This window comes from Dendropsophus ebraccatus, chromosome 15 (assembly GCF_027789765.1).
Source record: "Dendropsophus ebraccatus isolate aDenEbr1 chromosome 15, aDenEbr1.pat, whole genome shotgun sequence".
NCBI classification, from domain to species: domain Eukaryota; kingdom Metazoa; phylum Chordata; class Amphibia; order Anura; family Hylidae; genus Dendropsophus; species Dendropsophus ebraccatus.
The window spans coordinates 63,753,789-63,774,251 of NC_091468.1; the positions used below are offsets into that span (position 1 = coordinate 63,753,789).

At 44.6% G+C, this 20,463-nt stretch overlaps 1 protein-coding gene across 2 annotated transcripts in view; it reads left to right on the forward strand.

Moving 5' to 3' along the window:
* Positions 1–786: 786 nt before the first annotated feature.
* Positions 787–20,463, forward strand: part of ARID1B (AT-rich interaction domain 1B) — a 316,413-nt gene continuing 296,736 nt past the window's right edge. For both annotated transcript variants that reach the window (XM_069955438.1, XM_069955439.1), the window contains exon 1: positions 787–3,169. In XM_069955438.1, the coding sequence (XP_069811539.1) occupies positions 1,304–3,169 (1,866 nt within the window). In that variant the 5' untranslated portion in view covers positions 787–1,303. The remainder of the gene's footprint in view (positions 3,170–20,463) is intronic.

Genomic DNA, 20,463 nt, shown 5'->3' on the forward strand with positions numbered 1-20,463 from the left:
ATACATGTAGCCAGCATCTCTGCCTGGTATAACCTGCAAACTTATTTTGAAATATACCCGCGCTGTATGTAAACGCGGAATAGGATGTCGCCACACTGCGCATGTCCGCCATAATGTAGACGTCAGATGGAAGGCCCGCCTCTTGGTGACATTGCTGTCAATCACGCTTACAGGGAAGTGACTACAACGCTGTCATGCCCAGTGACTGTGACTACCTGGCCGCATTTATATACAGCAAAGTAAGTTTGCAGGTTATATCAGGAAGAGACGCTGTTTATATATATATCTTTATTGCATGTGTGCTGGGTGATGTAGCAGCACGTCTGATGAGCTGAATACCCATTTTTATTGCTGATTGGTTCCCTTTAAAAAAAAAAAATTTAAATTATTTATTGTCATAGGCTTTGTTCACACACACTGTCTTAACTCGGCCGTGTTTTGGTAATGACGGCCGCAAACAAGGATCATGATCCAGAAAAGACGGCAGCACAACTAACGGCGTGTGAACATAGCCTTAAACAGAAATCACAACTGCAGTTTTGCGGCACCATGACAGTCTCCGGCATTGCACAGTTCCCATGCACTTGCAGACAGAGAGCAAACTAGTTTCAGTTCTGCATCAAGGACAGCATTGCTGCTGGTGCTTCTGACTGATGCAGTGGAGAGTCTCAGTACAGTCTGGCACACAGGGGGTTAAGTGATGGCCCAGCTTTCCCTCCCACAAGCCTTCTCCTCTTGCAGACTGCAACCACTCCTCCTCCTGTTGTTTCCTCTGGAAGGGAGGGGGGTGGAGGAGAGAGCAGAGCAGACAGGGAGCTGAGCTTCACCCTAATCACATGTCCCCAGCAGCTGCCCCATTGCCTGTGTGGAGTTGGGACAAGGGGAAGCTGGCAGTGTGTGACAGGCACAGGGCACTGCTGGCTATTGGCCACTGCTTGTACTGGAGAGACTGATCAGCCCGGCTCCGGCAGCTGGAGAGAAGCCAGATCCACTCCGGGTTTTCCATGTGTCCTGTAATCAGAAAGAAGTGGATAATGGTTGCTAGAGCTGCTCACAAGCCATGCTGGGCCACATAGCTGCAGCCAGCCGTGTATCCAGCTATATCCGGGTTCTGGCTGCGGAAAGTTTCATCATGAAGTGGTGAGGATCGGAGGCCAGCGAAGGATCGGGCACCGGGGGAGCATGCCCTGCTGCGGGATCGGGCACTGATTGTTTGGGACCTTCTCCGGTTTGTTTCTCGTGCTGTGATTTCTTCCTCCTCCTGCGTATTGTGGAGCCGCTGTCTAGTGACTGAGATGTTGCAATGATCATGGCAGCGCAAGTGGTTTCAGCTGCTGCTCCGACCACCAATGCCAACAACAAGGGGAAAAGCCAGACTGTGCCCGGGCTCAGCCAGGACCTAAACCCAGGGGGGGCCGGCTCAGGATCTATACCTGGACTGGGAGATGGGGCTCCCAACAACGTGGATCACCTCCACCACCACAACCTCCTGCACCACCACCACCTTCTCCACCACCATCACCACCACCATGATGTGAACATGGCCAATGCCACTTCACTATCCTCATCTAGTAATAATACCAACAATAATAACAGCAGCAGCAGCTCAGATGCAGGACTGAAGGATGGCAGGAGCCTGGCAGCCTCCCCTCACTATCAGCCTATGGAGATGGCTGCTGGGGTCCCCAATCATAAGTTGAAGAGCAGTAGTGGTGGGGATTATCATGCACCCATTGCTAACCCCCTGCATCACCATGCCCATCACCATGCACCCCAGCATCTGCAGCAGCAGCCTCCCCACCACCCCAGCCAGCAGCAGCAGCCTCCCCACCACCCCAGCCAGCAGCCTCCCCACCACCCCAGCCAGCAGCAGCAGCCTCCCCACCACCCCAGCCAGCAGCCTCCTCAGCCTCCCCACCACCCCAGCCAGCAGCCTCCTCAGCCTCCCCACCACCCCAGCCAGCAGCCTCCCCACCACCCCAGCCAGCAGCCTCCTCAGCCTCCCCACCACCCCAACCAGCCTCAGCCTCCCCACCACCCCAGCCAGCAGCAGCAGCCTCCCCACCACCCCAGCCAACCTCAGCCTCCCCACCACCCCAGCCAGCAGTCTCAGCCTCCCTCTCACCACCCCAACCAGCCTCAGCCTCCCTCTCACCACCCCAGCCCAGCAGCACCGAATAAAGGCAGCAGCCCTGGAGGAGGCAGCAGCAGTGAGGCATCAGACATGGAGAATCAGCAGTCTGCTGGGGGACAGGAGGGCTGCAATAACACTGCTCCAGCAGGGAAGGAGCAGGACGACCCCCAGCCCAGGAGGACAGCAGAGGACGAGCTGCAGGGCAAGCTGCTGGCTGGGGAGTCCATGGGCAGCCGGTACGAGCATGCCCTGCTGCCAGGGGGGCAGCAACAAGGAAGCAGCAATAATAATAACAACATTGGCAGCGCTGGATCATCTTCCTCTTCATCATCATCATCTTCTTCATCCTCCTCTTCTTCTTCCTCCTCGGCTGAGTTTAATAATTATTATGGCAGTGCATCAGCAAACAGAGCAGGGCCTTGCTTTGATCAACATGGCAGACAACAAAGCCCGGGTATGGGCATGATGCACTCTGGATCTGCGGCCCCCAGCAGCAACATGGAGCCCATCCAGAACTCCCATGAAGGCTATGGCAGCAGCCAGTATGACCACTACCAGGGATACAGCAGGGCCACTGCAGGAGGAGGGGCAGGGGGCTATGGCAGCTCAGCCTCTGCATATGGGGTCCTGAGCTCCCCAAGACAGAGCACCCCAAATAACAGCAGCATGAGGATAGGGGAGAGGGGGGCCAACCATGGCAAAACACCCAGTGCTTCCAGTGCAGGGAGCTTCCATCGCTATCAGGGACAGAACCAGCACCCTTCAGGGGCCACCCCTACCCTAAACCAGCTCCTGACCTCCCCAAGCCCCATGATAAGAAGTTATGGAGGAGGCTACACTGACTACAGCAACCCCACTGCCCCCCAACAACAGACTGCAAGCACCCAGGGGAGTCAGCCACAGCCAGGGAGCATGGGGATGGGCAAAGACATGGGGTCCCAGTATGGAGCTGCAAACACAGCCTGGGGAGCACAACAAAGAAATCACCCAGCTTTAAGCCCTGGCAGCACTGGACAAAACCTCAGCAGATCCCAGGTAACCTGAAATGCTAGTATGGGTGGCAAATCAGTGACTAGTTAATGGTAGAAGGGCAGAGCTGTGGAGCTGCATGTCCCATCCACTTGATTTCCTTATAAAGGGCTGCAGCCATTACTGGGGGAGGTTTGTGCAGCCTTGTCCTTGTTCTAGGAGAAGACATTCTCTACATTAACCCCTACCTAGGAGTAGAAGGGGGTCCAGACCTATACATCCTCTCTATCTGGGCTGCCTATTGTTTTATTGTGTATCATTTTGTGTTGTTTTCAGTCTACAATGCAGTGTGCTGGATACATAGTAACAATATATCCTTGGTCTTGTGTATAGGCGGCTGCAGCCTCTTCTGGGATCAGTAAATAGTGTATAAAAAAGGAAACAATGTATCTCTTTGCTGTTCTAGAGAGTAAGTTGGTATTCCCTTTAAAATGGATTCCTTGTTGGAGGCATAGAGATGGCTGTGCCTCATGCTGCATAGGCTTGGGCCTGGCTCGCTTTCTCGCTGTGTATAAGAATATTGTTTGTATAATAGAGTATATAGGTTGGTTAACCTTTTGTGCAGTGGTATATTTTTATGCTTTTTTTAAAGGATTTTGTAGATTTGTGGGTGTTTGTGTGCTAGGATGGCTGCTATGCCGCTTACAGGCAGCTGGAGTCTAAAGAGTGACTTGATCTCCTTTGCAAGGTTTGGAATTTGAATTGTGGAGGTAAACTGGCTGTAATAGTCTCCAGACAGCTGCCTCTGAGTTGACATCTAATCTGCCATCTGATTGGCTCCCCTCTCACCATTGGGCATTTAGCTGCGCTGATGTAAATAGAATTGCTGAACAGTACAGTCACAAATATTCTCTGCCACAAATAATAATAGCAGGGCGGCAACGTCTGCCTACACGGGCACCGCGTAACCCTACGGATATCGCACAGGCACAGCTATGATAATATAGGTGTACATATATGTGTTTACATGGAAGCCAGAGAGATCTCCTCGGTGTATGCGTCTATATACAGTGACACCCATGGGAGTCTATTACCTAACCTCATTGTATTTTTCTGCAATGTAGCTGCTGCTGCCGCTGCTTATAGTTATAGGATTTATATTTCTACAGAATAAAATACAGATTTATATGGGATTCGGTCTAGGGTGGGGTTTGGGGGGGGGAGGCCTAGTATTCTCATCATAATCTGCATTCTATCAGAATAATTTACTCTGTTCGGGAGAGAATGTTTAACCGGGAGAAATGTTTAGGGGGACAGGGGGAATTAACCCTTTAAGTGCCATTTAAATTTACAACCGATAGCTAACTTTGTGGTTTCATGTGTACATTTGGGATATATATATATATATATATATATATATATATGATCCCTACATAGATGTATGGGTTGCATTGGGTGGATGTATTTTGCCGCCTGCCATGGATCATTGATATATATATGTGTATATATATATAGATATATATATCAATGATCCATGGCAGGCGGCAAAATACATCCACCCAATGCAACCCATACATCTATGTAGGGATCATATATAGCAATGCATGTGATCCCTACATAAATGCATGGGTTGCATTGGGTGGGTATATTTTGCCGCCTGCCATGGATCATTGCTATAGTGTACAGTGTTCCAGGGCCAGCTGCTTGCTTTCATTGAACATTGGTGTGTATTCTAATCAATAATCATAGGTATATGGTGTGTGTGTGTATGTATATATGTGTGTATATATATAATATGAATATAATATATATATATATATATATATATATATATATATATATATATATATATATATATATTAGTCCCCACAGTGACAGTGTATACAGGCTGTTAGTCACCTAATATAATAATAATAAGTTATTGTTGAATATTTCTCTATATAGTCATAGACTGGATGGATCATTTACTAACCCCCCAGCTTCCTGTATTTCATGCACTGCCTGTTTTGGTGTCTTTGGTGTGAAGACATACACACTTACACATACATTATGCTGCCTATTTGTAGTGATAAATGGTACAGTATACACTAAGGATCCATTGCTGTCGTCCTTGTATATATTAAGAATGGCTATACCAGTGCAGTAGAGGGCTGGGATTTCCATCACCGCCTCTATGCCATATAATCTTGGTGTTTTTGGTAAAGGTTCGGTACATGTTTTTTCGTTCTACCATATAACATACGCAGCACAGGCCTACCAGATTTGCAGTTCTCCCATCACTAGGTCACTGCAGCAGTGCACCAGTTTTGTCTTATATAACAACATCGGAGTGAAGAGTCTTTAAGGCCTTATTCACACGTCTTATTTTTATGGGTTTTTTTTAAGCCTGAACTGGAGTCTGAAGAGAAGGGGTTTTAGATCTTATCCCAGTTTGGGCTGTAAAGAAAAACAAACAAACAAACAAAAAAAACAGTCTCTTTTATTTCTCCACATATGTTTAGGTTTTCCCATGTTTGTTTATTTAATTTTTTATTGGTAATTAGTTCACCAATCCTTTGGACCTTGAATTCACCAGACTTCACCATTCCAGTAAGAAAACAAAAACATCCATCCCCTCTGCTGTTACTGTATTTGCATTTTCCACCCATATATCAGGATAAAAAAATATATATATCAGCAAATCCACTGTGTGACTAGCCGCCTTCTTCTTCTTCAGTATATGTTTATATGCTAAGGCAGTGTTTATTGCATCCAGTCACATGACTGCCGGTCTGTGTTCCAGTTTGGCTCCTCCATGGTTAAGGGCCATGGTCACGTCTTGAGGGTGTCTCCGAGCATTTTCCATACTATTAATATGCACATTTACATGCAAATTCCGGTGCCGAGCCATTAGAATGGATGAAATTCACATAATTTCTGCATGAAATCTGTGACGGCCATAGTATGCTAAAGATTTTTATAACGCCTAAGTCCTGTCCAGAGAAGCAGAGCTTCACTTTAGGGTTCCTCCACATGGTGTTTTTTTTTTTTTTTTTCTAGTATTTTCAAATGATTAAAAACTCAAATGCGTTTCGTACATGTAATATATAGAAACCTATCGGAGAGAGCCTGAAAAATCACAAAATCACCATACCAACAGTATACTAGTTTTTATATATATATATATATATATATATATATATATATATATATATATATATATATATATATATGCCAATCCAGTACTTTATAGGTATAGTCATTATTTCTTATTTTGTGCCATAGACTTTAACGTGTATAAAACCAGATGGAGTTTGAGATCCACAGAACTGCCTTGTGTGAATGAGATGTTTTGAATAGGTCCCATTTGTTTTATCCATTAGCGTAATCCGGCACGTTCATTCTCCAAGCGTTATTGACGGTGACGCTGCGTACAATGTATCAAGTTCATATGTTTGTCTGCTTCTATGACTCACAATACAATGAAAATGCCTGTGGTTGTTGGGCTTTTTCTTTTTTTGCCTTTATATGTACATTGCTAGTCTGCAGAAAGCTCCCTGTCTCTGACCTGTGTAGCATCCATGCTTTATGGCCGTGTTTGTGTTTTTCTTTTTAAGGCCTTTATGTTGTTGTTTTTTTTTTTTTTTTCCCCATTCTGCCTATATTTCTGGATGAGCATTTGTGGTTGTTGTTGTTTTTATATTATTTGTTTTATTTAGTTTTTACTCCCCCTTCCCTCTTTCTATATTTATGTCCTTCTCTCTCTACATGAATCAGACTTCCTTTGTATCTGCCTTCATCTGCTGTTGTGTGACTTTTTTTTTTCTCTCCTTCCGGTGTGCATTGTGCTGTAGGTTTTTGTTATTTTTGTTTTTTCTTTCTATTTTAGAGTATGCTTTAGGCTAATTTCACATAGCGTTATATGGCGGTGTGTTGTCTTCTATGTAGAGTAAATACAGTGTTATGTTGCTAGTAAATCAATATTGGTTGTAGCTGCGAGGAAAGTGATTGTTAACCTAATTGTTTGTAAATATTTGTGCCTATCCAAAGATTCTAGTTTGTATTTTCTGGGCCGTCTGTGACCTGCAGATCATTGTAGCCAGCGGTTGCCACATGCATGGACTCCAGCGTTCAGAGTGACAATGTGGTCAGTAGTGTTACCCTCAGACGGTTTTGTGTCCTTGTGTATGATGGCTCATCTGTACACATTCCCCCATAATACACCTTGTGGGAGATTTATCAAACATGGTGTAAAGTGAAACTGGCTCAGTCGCCCCTAGCAACCAATAAGATTCCACCTTTCATCCCTCGCAGACTCTTTGGAAAATGAAATGTGGAATCTGATTGGTTGCTAGGGGCAACTGGGCCTGTATCACTTTACACCATGTTTGATAAATCTCCCCCCTTGTCATGGAATATGGCTTTGAAATACCCCTCCCTGCCTCTATTTAAAATCATATATATTTTTTAGAGTATTGGCCCCTAGCAGGCTATGAGAGGAGTGTTATGGATCTATACAGCACAGGGTATATTGTAGATACCTCCCAAGTATCCTTCTTTTGAAAGGTTGCTCCCTACTAGGGATGAGCAAATTTACAGTACAAACAAAGCGACTGCCAGCTGCCTTTGAAGGCTGTGCCGCTCCGCCCCGGGTGTCTAAAAAAGCTGGATCCAGTCCTGGGAGAGGTTTCCCAGGAGTAGATCCAGCTTTTCCAGGCACCTGGAGTGGAGCGGCACAGACTTCAAAGGCAGCTGGCTGATAAGCAGATTGCCGAGCTAACAATTCGCTCATCCCTGTTTGTCCCTTTTTACTCAAAGTGAATCTGTCAGCTGCAATTCAGGTTCCTAACGGCTGACACTGTTAGATAGTTGTTAGGTGAAGGAGACACATGGGGGAGATTTATCAAACGTGGTGTAAAGTGAGACTGTCTCAGTTGCCCCTAGCAACCAATCAGATTCCACCTTACATTCCTCACAGACTCTTTGGAAAATGAAAGGTGGAATCTGATTGGTTGCTAGGGGCGACTGAGCCAGTTTCACTTTACACCATGTTTGATAAATCTCCCCCTCGGTACCTGTCATATATCTGTCTGTGCTTCCAGAATGTAGAGACATGCATTTATACTCCTGGACAAGGAGACTTTCCTGCGCCTGCTTGAGACTAAGCTTCCAGTTGACTGACAACCGGGCAGAGATTTAAAAAGGATTTATAGCGGTCAGCATTCAGGGCCTTGGGATCACCTCATTGACACTTCGCACTGGAGCATAAAAACATTGGAAGCACAGACAGATATATGAGAGGTACCATGTGTCTCCCTGATCTGATGGTGTCAGCAGTTTGGAAAGTAAATTGCAGTTGACAGATTCCCTTTAAATGTCACTTTTACCCGTTTGGTTTAATAGGCTGAGATTAAGCTACTAGTGGCTTAGGGCCCTATTACAAGAGACGATTATCACGCAAATTATCGTTATATCGTTGAAATTTAAAGGATAATAGTTTTGCGTAAATGCAAGCAACGATCAAACGACCATTGAGAAATTGTTCATCGTTTATTCGGTGCTGACCCCCAAATCATCGTTAATCGTTCGTTGTAATTCCACATTGTTCCTTCATTTGCTGCTTTCAGATGGAGTAAACAATTGTAGTACAGTGCTCTCTGCTGCCACCTCTGTTCATGTCAAGAACTGTCCAGAGCAGGAGAGGTTTTCTATGGGGATTTGCTGCTGCTCTGGACAGTTCCTGGCATGGACAGAGGTGGCAGCAGAGAGCACTGTGTCAGACTGGAAAGAATACGCCACTTTCTGCAGGGCATACAGCAGCTGATAAGTACTGAAAGACTGGAGATATTTTAATAGAAGTAAATTACATATATAAATTACATTATTATATATACATTTCAATCAGTTCATTTGAAAGAAATAAAAATTTTACCAGCTGTGACAATTGACCTGGTGGGATTGGGCTGATGTCTAGTGATGAAACTGCACTGCAGACAAATATTAAAGGGGTTATCCAACGCTACAAAAACATGCCCACTTTCTCCCAGAGACAGCACCACTCTTGTCCTCAGTTCAGGTGTGGTTTGCAATTAACCTCTATTCACTTCAATGGAACTTAATTCCAAAACCTGCACCCAAACTGTAGACAAGAGCGGTGCTGTCTCCGGGAGAAAGCGGCCGTGTTTTTGTAGTGCTGGATTCTCATTGGTAATTTTGGGCGCTGATTTTCATACATGAAATCCTATACATATTACTTTATTATTCCATTTTGCCAGCAGAGAGCACTGCATTGTCTACATGGAGCCTGGCCACATTAGGAATTATAACCACATTGAATGTGTGGATTGTCCCCAAATTATCATCTTTCCCCCTTATTACCAATGAATGGGTAAAGTCTATATCAGGGGTAGGGAACCTTTCGCTCTCCAGCTGTTGCAAAACTACAACTCCCATCATGCCTGGACAGCCAAAGCTATAGCTTTGGCTGTCCAGGCATGATGGGAGTTGTAGTTTTGCAACAGCTGGAGAGCCAAGGTTCCCTATCCCTGGTCTATGGATAGTCGGACAAATTCCTTTTTTTTTTTTTTTTCATATGCTAGAGCTCTTGGCGTTTGTCTATAAACGTATAACGGTGAATATGTATGTGAACACGACGCTAAAATCCGTGTGCGTAAATTTTCCCTGCGTGCCAAAAACTGTCGCTTTCGCTTTCTTCTTCCTGGCTTTTTCCTATTTTCTTCTTTTGTACGGAGCTCTTCCAGTCTTAACCTCTTCCACTGGATTGCCGTGACCTTCACATATGCAGATTAGCCATGTGTCTGTTTGAATTGAAACTCGCTGCCTCAGGAAGAGAGAGAGAGTGTGTGTGTGTGTGTGTTTTTTTTTTTTTTTTTTTTTTTTTTTTTTTTTTTTTTTTTTTTTTTCCTTTCTTTTTATTCCACTGCGAATCTGACAGCCATTCATCCCTGACCTGGGCAGAGGTAATAAAAGGAAATTGGATTCAAATGGAATGCATACAGATAATACTGGAGAAGGCGAGCGTCAGGAGCCGCAGCACCCCATCTGCCTATCCACAGAAGTAGGGAAATCTCAATCCAAATTGTTAACCGGCTGAATTAACCTATTCATTGCCGAAAAAGATTTAAAAATTTTTTCTCTTTAAAGTTTAGATGTTTTATGAAAGTTTAACCTTTGTACTGAATGCTGAGTATTTCTCTTAGGTGACTTTGTATGTGGATTCTAAAACTGTAGGGCGACCCACTACTAATATATGTGTGTGTTCCATCTATATAATAGTTGCTTATTTCACTAGCATTAAAAGAGTACTGTGGTGGACACAATTTTTTTTTTAAATCATCTGGTATCAGAAAGTTACATCTATTTAAAAAAAAATCTCCTGTCTTCCAGCTGCTGTATGTCCTGCAGGAAGTGGGGTATTTTTTTCCAGTCTGACACAGTGCTCTCTGCTGCCACCTCTGTCCATGTCAGGAACTGGCCAGAGCAGCAGCAAATCCCCATAGAAAACCTCTCCTGCTCTGGACAGTTCCTGACATGGACAGAGGTGGCAGCAGAGAGCTCTGTGTCAGACTGGAAAGAAAACACCACTTCCTGCAGGACATACAGCAGCTGGAAGACAGGAGTTTTTTTTTTTTTTTTTTAAATAGAAGTAACTTTCTGACAACAGTTGACTTTAAAAACATTTTTTTTTACCGGAGTACCCCTTTAAACGCAAAATGTCAAATTGAAAAGAAATATATAAGGTGTCAGACATGTATTGTTACGCCACACTACACTATGGCTACTATATATGAGCCAGAAAGTTTGGACGTAAGTGGCATTTTAGACCTTTTGTCTACACAATGGACTTTGATTTTTTTTTTTCCTCTTCTCATACAGTAGTACGCACAGTAGCACCAGTTTGCTTTACCTGATGGACCCACTTTGGTATAGTAAAAGTTGGTTTTATGGCAGATACTTCTAAGGCTTGACCTATCTTGGTGTCCCACCTATGGCGGTGATTGGATAAGCGAGTTATCACTGCAGTGATTGGTCAGTCTTATAATTGGCCGCCAAAGTAACTAGCAGGGAGCCGTAAGTTGTCAGATAGAGGGGTATGCACTTTAAAAACTTTTGCTCCAGCAAAAAATATTTACCCCATGTTTCTCCAAAAATAAACCCTCCCCCGAAAATAAGCTGTAGCTTTATTTATTTTATTTTTTTTCTCTCCCCCCCCCCCCCCCAAGGGTTTTTTGAGTAGTCTTTTCAAAAATAGTTAGAGTTAGTTAGAGTCTACATTATGTCACGTTGTGAAGATGGAGAATAGGCATACCTTGGCTCCCAACTGTTCTGGACAAGTGCCTTGCTACCCTCCATCATGGCAGGGCTAAATCCAATCACCCGCTCCAGAGTCCCACCTATTGTCTTCAACGTCCACAGAGTCGACAAAAAGATTTATAGATTTGCTCATCTCTAACTGGTACACTCTATGGGTAATGCTACATTTTTACTCCTAGTTCAGAAAGATAATGCTTCTCTGTGGAGGACTAAGGGTATATGCACATTGAGTAAATGTGGTGGATAACTCGGCGGGGATTCTGTCGCTTGCCCTTCCCCTCCACCCCCGCACCCACTTGAAGTTCTGCATGTCCCATAGACTCCATTCTATGCTCGTTGGATTCTGTTGTCCACCTAAACAATTGACATGTCAACTTTTTGGGTGGACAGTGGAATCCGCCTGACCATAGAATGGAGTCTATGGGACAGGCGGAGAGCCAACCGGGATGGGACGTCCGGTGGAATCTCTGCTGAATTATCCGCCACAATTACTCAGTGACCATATACCCTCACAGGGCAAAAATCTTACCTCTTTCTGCAATCAAAAATAAGACCTAGCCCAAAAATAAGACCTATCCCTTTTTTCAGACAAAAGAAAAAGACCCTGTCTTATTTTCAGAGAAACACGGTATATATTGGAGAATCAGCCACCGTGGCCTGGTTACTTCACGAACCATGCCTGCCCAGCCCTGTAAGCAGTGGTGGTCTTTGGCACCAAGCACCCCAAGCGATCGCTTGGGGCCCCCAACATCCAGGGGGGCCCCCACGCCCTGCTCTTGTGCTCAAGACCACTGGACAGGGCCACTGCCCCGCTCGCTGCTGCTATCTGAACTGTAACCATGAGCACTCGTAATGAGCGCTCATAGTTACATGCAGCAGCACTGACGGGACGGGAGACATTGGCTCCTTTCCTGTCAGTCACTCTTGTGGCCGCAGGAAGTGTGGCAGCTTTGTCCTTGTGGTGCCGGCGGCGGCGCTCCAGTGACATCACTGGAAAACCCTTCCTGCGGCCACAAGAGTGAAGAGAAGAGGAGACGCCCGGACCCAGGTGAGTATAAAGTGTTTGTTTTATTGTGTTATATATTATGTGGGAGGGGGAGCACACAGGGGTCTGTTTAACTGGGGGAGAGCACAGCGGGGAAATATATAAAAGGGGGAGCACACAGGGGGGCTATATAACAGGGGGAGCACACAGGGGGGCTATAGGCTACTGGGGCTTCACAGAGGGGTCTATATACTACTGGGGCAGCACACAGGGGGTCTATATACTACTTGGGGCAGCAGAATGGGGTCTATATACAACTTGGAGAGTACACAGGAGGTCTATATCCAAGTGGGAGAGCACACAGGGGGGCTATATACTACTGGGGGAGCACACAGGGGTCTATATACTACTGGGGGAACATACAGGGGGTCTACAGTATATACTACTTGTGAGGCACACAGGTGGTTTATATATAACTGGGGGAGCACACAGGGGTCTGTGTACTACTGGGGCAGAACACAAGGGGTCTATATAATTCTGGTGGGGCACACAGGGGGTCTATATACTACTGGGGGAACATACAGGGGGTTTATATACTACTGGAGGAGCACACAGGAGTGGGGGAGCACACAGGGGGGCTAAATACCCCTGAGGGGGCACACAGGGGGCCTATATACTAGTGGGGGAGCACACAGGGGGTATATACAACTGGGGGCAGCACACAGGAGGTCTATATACTTATGGGGGGGCTATATATAACTGGGGGAACACACAGGGGTCTATATACTACTGGGGGAAGCAAACAAGGGGTATATACTACTCTGGGCAGGACACAAGGGGTATATACTATTGGGGCAGCACACAAGGAGTGCATATTACTGGCGGTAGTGCACAAGGGGTATATGCACAAGGGGTATAAACTACTGGGGGCAACACACAGCTGTCTATTGTTTTGGAACGCGTGTTGAGGGGGGGGGGGGCAGACATAACTTCGCTTGGGGCCCCAGAAATGCCAAGACCGCCCCTGCCTGTAAGCTGTATGTGTATATAGAGGAGCACATCAGTAGTGTGTAGTCCTCGAAGATGTGTGTAGATTTCTGTCGATCTCTTATATCTGTTCATTATTTTCTGAGCTCCTTGTTCTAGGTCACCATCTATTGTTAGTTAAAAAAGAAAAAAAATGAAACCTCAATCTGCCTCTTTCCAACAAGACAAGGTGTGAACATGCATGTCGACTGCATTCTGTTCTGCCATAGTTCTTTACATTTTCTATAGTCTCCACCTTTTTGAGGCTTGTGAATATTCATGGATGCACACAGGTGGTGCACTAACAAGGCGATTGTTGCCAGGGTTTTTTCTTTTGTTTGGCTTTTTATCTAGACGAGAAATTGAGAAGTGGTGTAAGGTGGCCATACACTTTTAATAACTGCTGAATATGCATGTTACCACTATGAGGGGGGTGGCGGCTTATCTCTCCCAGAACAGTGGGGTCAGGCAGTAAAAATTCAACAAACACAACTTCTGTCAGGGAAAGTTCTAAGGCTGCTGTACACTTTAGACAGTTGGCTGAACCTTCAAACGTCAGTGGGTTTTAGGCAACTTAGTCTAAACATTGCTATGAATAGGGGGGATAGGCATCGGATGGGAGAGATAACTTATGGCCATGTTTTTGTCAGCAGGTTTAGCTGCTAGTATACGGTGTATGGGCCATCCACTGTCAGATGATATTGGCGGAGATAGGGGTTGGGCATGATGGAAAATCACTGCCTGACCCCTTTGTTCTAGGAAAGATAAGCCATAATGCGAGTTCTCTGGCTGCCACTTAACCCTTCCTCCCCATAGAGAATATAGGAATGTTCGGCAATACCGAACATTACTGTGTATAGGGAGGATGGGCCCCGTATGGGAGAGAGAACTGATGGGCGAACCATCATTCAGTTATTAAAGGTGTGGGGACCTTAAGTTATATAGGCACCTTTATCAACTGTATGGGCACCTTAAGTCAGATATTGATGGCTTATCCTGAGGTCACGATATCAATTTTTTAAAAAATCCCAGAAAGCCCCTTTAGTGTCTTTAGACTAGTTTCACATTGTAATATTTTGCATCCAAACCTGGGAACAGAACCTAGATAGAGAGAAACTGTGAATTCACACATGGCAGATGTGTTCCAGAAAGTTCTGAGACTGTCACATTAACCTGAGTGGAGTTTATGGCAAAGTCAATATAATCTCATTCAGATGATTTACAGAAATTGCTGCAACAAATCTGTCGTGTGAATATCCTCAGATGGAAACATTTGCACTTTTTTTGGATCCATCCCTGGTTTTGGCTTACAAATAAAGATGCAAAATAATGCAGTGCAAAAGTGGCCTAAGGCTACATGTTTACTATGTTTAACAGCGTGAGAACTTTTTCCACAGCGGTTAAAGGGCCACTCTTTTTTTTATTTTTTTTCTTTCAAATCAACTGGCATCAGAAAGTTATATGGATTTGTATTTTACTTTTATTTAAAAAAAAAAAATCTCCTGTCTTCCAGTACTTATCAGCTGCTGTATGCCCTGCAGGAAGTGATGTATTCTTTCTAATCTGACACAGTGCTCTCTGCTGCCACCTCTGTCCATGTCAGGAACTGTCCAGAGCAGCAGCAAATCCCCATAGAAAACCTCTCCTGCTCTGGACAGTTCCTGACATGGACAGAGGTGGCAGCAGAGGGCGCTGTGTCAGACTGAAAAGAATACACCACTTCCTGCAGGGCATACAGCAGCTGGTAAGTACTGGAGGACTGGGGATTTTTTTTTTTTTTTTTAAATAAAGTACAAATCTATATAACTTTTGACACCAGTTGATTTGAAACAAAAAAAAAAAATCACTTGATTCTCCCTTTTAAAGTTGGCCATACCTGGCAAGCGCAAGACGTGTCACCTACTGTCTCTCTGATATCTCTGATGCTGTCTTTGTGCTCCAAATATTTATATATTTATATTTATTTATATATTTATATTTATATATATTTATATATTTATATTTATGCCAATAAGGTGACATCACTTCCTGTTTCAGTGACCTCTCAGCTGTACATAATAGTTTTGATCACAGACCAGGGGGCAAATGTATTCAAATTGTCTAAAAAGCAAAAACTTACTTTGTTGCCCATAACAACCAGCACTATTTTTTTTTTAAAAGCACAGTAAGGCTGGGTTCACACTATGTATATTTCAGGCTGTATTTGGTCCTCATGTCAGGTCCTCATAGCAACCAAAACCAGGAGTGGATTGAAAACACAAAGGCTCTGATCACACAATGATGAAACTGAGTGGATGGCCGCCATATAACAGTAAATAACTTCCATTATTTCAATATAACAGCCGTTGTTTTAAAATAACAGCAAATATTTGCCATTAAATGGCGGCCATCCACTCAATTACAACATTATGTGAACAGATCCTTTCTGTGTTTTCAATCCACTCCTGGTTTTGGTCACTATACAGCCTCAAACATACAGCCTCAAATATACGTAGTGTGAACATAGCCTAAGAAAGCAGTGATGTCAAGTTTGAAGGGGTTATCCAGTGCTACAAAAACATGGCCACTTTCTTTCAGCGACAACACAACTCTTGTCTCCAGTTCAGGTGCGGTTTGCAGTTAAGCTCCATTCACTTCAATGGAACTGAGCACCAAAACCTGCACCCAAGCTGGAGACGAGTGGGGCTGTCTCTGGAAGAAAGTGGCCGTGTTTTTGTAGCGCTGGATAACCCCTTTAATAATGGCATGCCTCAACGAAACATCCCATCAACACTGTTGCTTCTTATTTGGCTTCTAGGATGGCCTAAATTCTTTGAAATTAAAATTAAGTTGAAGTAAATTATTGTAATTAATGATATATGTATATATTTGAGAGCTTTTAAAATTGAAAAAAAAAATGAAATCACCTTGTAATTTGCAGTTGTAAAAAAAAAAATGTTAATGAGTCTGTAGTTAGAAGAGAAAGTGCTTAGACATATTACAGAGCTGTGAAAGAAAACCTGGCCCCAACAAAAACAAAAAAAACCTGGCCCCAACAAAAACAAAAAAAACCTGGCCCCAACAAAAACAAAAAAACAAAAAAAACCTGGCCCCAACAAAAACAAAAAAAACCTGGCCCCAACAAAAACAAAAAAAACCTGGCCCCAACAAAAACAAAAAAAAACAAAAAAAACCTGGCCCCAACAAAAACAAAAAAACCTGGCCTCAACAAAAACAAAAACAAAAAATTAGCGTTTAAAACACCTTCCAGATGGAATTCCGACATACTGAGTATGTAATGTTTGCTGCAAGTATCAACAAAATTGAAAGGTTATAAAAATGAAACGTGCTGGAAGAGCATGAAATATGTAAAAGTATTAGTTTAGAAAACTCAAAGCAATCGACCTTGCAAAAAAAAAAAAAAAAAAAAAGGACAACAATACAAATAGGGAAAAATAATGGTCAAAAACATGAGCCAGTTATGTGACAGCGCCGTAAATTTGCTAAATGAGAAAAAAAATAATGTTACTTGTGAACTTCATGAATAGGTCTAGGTTCGGCAACTTCTCTGAACATTTCACTCTTGGCTTCTGGAGAAGGTGGATGCTGCCCAAGGGTGTCCTGGAAATCCTTGATACAGCCATAGGCCGTCACCATGTTTTCCAGGCTGTCCTTGGGCTGCCTCCACATCCTCCAGATGCTACAAAGCACTACACTACCAAGCAACATGGCTGTAACCTCTGTGCCCCCCCCCAACAACATGGCAGTAACCTCTGTGCCCCCCCCAACAACATGGCTGTAACCTCTGTGCCCCCCCCCAACAACATGGCTGTAACCTCTGTGCCCCCCCCAACATGGCAGTAACCTCTGTGCCCCCCCCCAACATGGCAGTAACCTCTGTGCCCCCCCACAACAACATGGCAGTAACCTCTGTGCCCCCCCCCACAACATGGCTGTAACCTCTGTGCCCCCCCCCAACAACATGGCAGTAACCTCTGTGCCCCCCACAACATGGCTGTAACCTCTGTGCCCCCCCCCAACAACATGGCAGTAACCTCTGTGCCCCCCCCCAACAACATGGCAGTAACCTCTGTGCCCCCCCCCCCAACAACATGGCAGTAACCTCTGTGCCCCCCCTCCCCCAACAACATGGCAGTAACCTCTGTGCCCCCCCCCCAACAACATGGCAGTAACCTCTGTGCCCCCCCCCCCCAACAACATGGCAGTAACCTCTGTGCCCCCCCCCCCACAACATGGCTGTAACCTCTGTGCCCCCCCCCCCACAACATGGCTGTAACCTCTGTGCCCCCCCCAACAACATGGCTGTAACCTCTGTGCCCCCCCCAACAACATGGCTGTAACCTCTGTGCCCCCTCTAACAGCATGCCCAGAAGAATGTAGACATTTTAAAGGTAACTATCAGCAGGTAAGATGAATGTAACCTGCTGATAGCCCCCTATAGTGCCAGGGATGATGATGATGAGGAAGGTATGTGTCTTACCTTCCTCCTCAGGGCCAGTCCCGCGCTGTTAGTCGGGCTAAGGTCTGCTCCAGAGTACAATTAGGAGCACTGCCGAGTCATCTGGCCCGTCCCCTCCATTGATTATCATTAGAAGGGGCGGGCCGGATGATGCGGCAGTGCTCCTAACGGTGCTCCGGAGCAGACCTTAGCCCGACTAACAGCGCGGGACTGGCCCTGAGGAGGAAGGTAAGACACGTGCCTTCCTCCTCAGCATCTTCGGTGCTATAGGGGGCTATCAGCAGGTTACGTTCAAAGTTCCCCTGTAAACACTTATTTCATCAATAGGTTTAGTGATGATGAAGTCATTAATTGGAATGATCACATAGCAGAGAGGGCTAAAGCTTATTCTTCTTAACCTAATGCCATGACCTGCATTGATGATAAAAAAAATAAAAAAAAAATGATGCCACCTCTCTTCAAGAAAGTTTGAACCATCTTGATTAGGATGTTGTTTATCATTAGTGAAGACCATTACTTGAAGAATTCAGGTTGTCATGAAAGTCTGAGGAGAAGCATCAAAACAAAGTACAAAATAGGATTTTTGTTTTTTAAATTGGGAACAGATTTTCAAAATCCGAAAGTCATGCACTTACCAAGATTTAGCCAACTTTTAATTAGGTAATTACATTTTTGTATTTTTTTTTTTTCTTTTTGCGTTATGGTAACCTTATGGTGAGAATTAAACGCAATGGGGGAGATTTATCAAACATGGTGTAAAGTGAAACTGGCTCAGTTGCCCCTAGCAACCAATCAGATTCCACCTTTCATTCTTCACAGACTCTATGGAGATTGAAAGGTGGAATCTGATTGGTTGCTAGGGGCAACGGAGCCAGTTTCACTTTACACTGTGGGGGAGATTTATCAAACATGGTGTAAAGTGAAACTGGCTCAGTTGCCCCTAGCAACCAATCAGATTCCACCTTTCAATCTCCATAGAGTCTGTGAGGAATGAAAGGTGGAATCTGATTGGTTGCTAGGGGCAACTGAGCCAATTTCACTTTACACCATGTTTGATAAATCTCCCCCTATGTGTTTACATAGCCGCAGACAAATAGATAAAGGGGTTAATTTTTTTTCTGGGGCAACTACAAATAGTTATAGAATTGCTGTATAAAATATGTCGCTAAGCGGATCCTCAACACCCGGGTAAGTGTTTAGGCAATCTATCCAGCTTAACAAAATGGGTAAAGAAGTAAAAACGGATTTCGAATGGTTTTGCATTTAAATCGATAGGAATTTTATTGTTGTGACACCCCTTCTCAAAAAAGATGACAGCCAGGCAATGACAGCTGACTACCTCCTGAGAATCAATCAGGCAATTAATTTCCTAAAATGAAATGCTGATTATACAAAGCTCCACTGGAGAGGCCCAGTGATTAGAATCAATTTAATAGATAGTTTCAGGTGGGACCTGATTAATAACCTTACTTAAAAATGGAAGATGCACAACTAGCAGAAGATTTCAGCCATTACAAGCGCCAGCGGCGAGCGGGTAAGAGCCGAGGGGGGGGGGGTAGCTGCCTGAGCGATCGCTACATCATCCGGGCGGCCCATAGAAGATATCGGTGGTCTGCTGTCCCCACTCCTATTCCACAGAAAGACGGCAGCAGATCGCTGCTATCGGGATTATTGAGCTGTCAACATCTTGAAAGACAACGATCAGCCGACGTGGTGCATGTTGTCCGATCGTTGGCTTCTATTACGCAAGTCGATTATCGTCTGTAATGGCCAAATATGGCAGATAATCGCTTCGTGTAATAGGGGCTTTAGGCTATGTTTGCACACAGTATGGACAACGGCCGTCGTTTGGCACTCGTTGTTGCATTGATTTCAGTGGCCGGAAATAATTGACATGTCAGTTTCCACAGTCGGACCAGCCTCAATGCAACACTTTTTTTTTTTAATGACAATAACTACCATTGTCATAATTTTTTTTTTTTTCGTGTGAACATAGCCTTAAGGGGTTCTCCGGCCCAGGGGTATTTTTAAGCTATAGCCGGGAGGGGGGATTTATGGACGGCGGAGGTCACTCACCTCCCCGGTTTCAGCGCCAGGCCCCGGAACCCGCCACCTAGTATTATTTTCCGAAAATAGACTTTTCTTCTTCTTGTGGTGGTGGGGTCAAAGAGGCGGGGCCTAGCCCTGCATCTGCAGCCGTAGGAGTCCGGGAAAGCATGGACTCAAACATCCCCCAGTTGCGCTCATCACTTCAAAAACAGGTCTATATCAAAATATATATATATAATTACTATAGAGTTATGGTGAGTTTACCTTTGTTAAATAAATGGGGGGGGGGGGGGGCGGCATTCTGAATGGAAATACATGGGTTCCGTTTCAGATTTGCCATATACAAGGCAACATCCGCGTTACTACAGTCAGTTCTGTGCTTTTATAGACGTTCTCCAGAACAGTCCCGGCATTGGAGCTTGTTTTAAGTGAAATATCCTAGTTTGCTTGAGGGGGTAGTGACGTAGCAGAGCTCATTCTGCATCTGTCTGTTCTTGCAGAGCAGCAGCTGTTAGTCACAGGCATGAC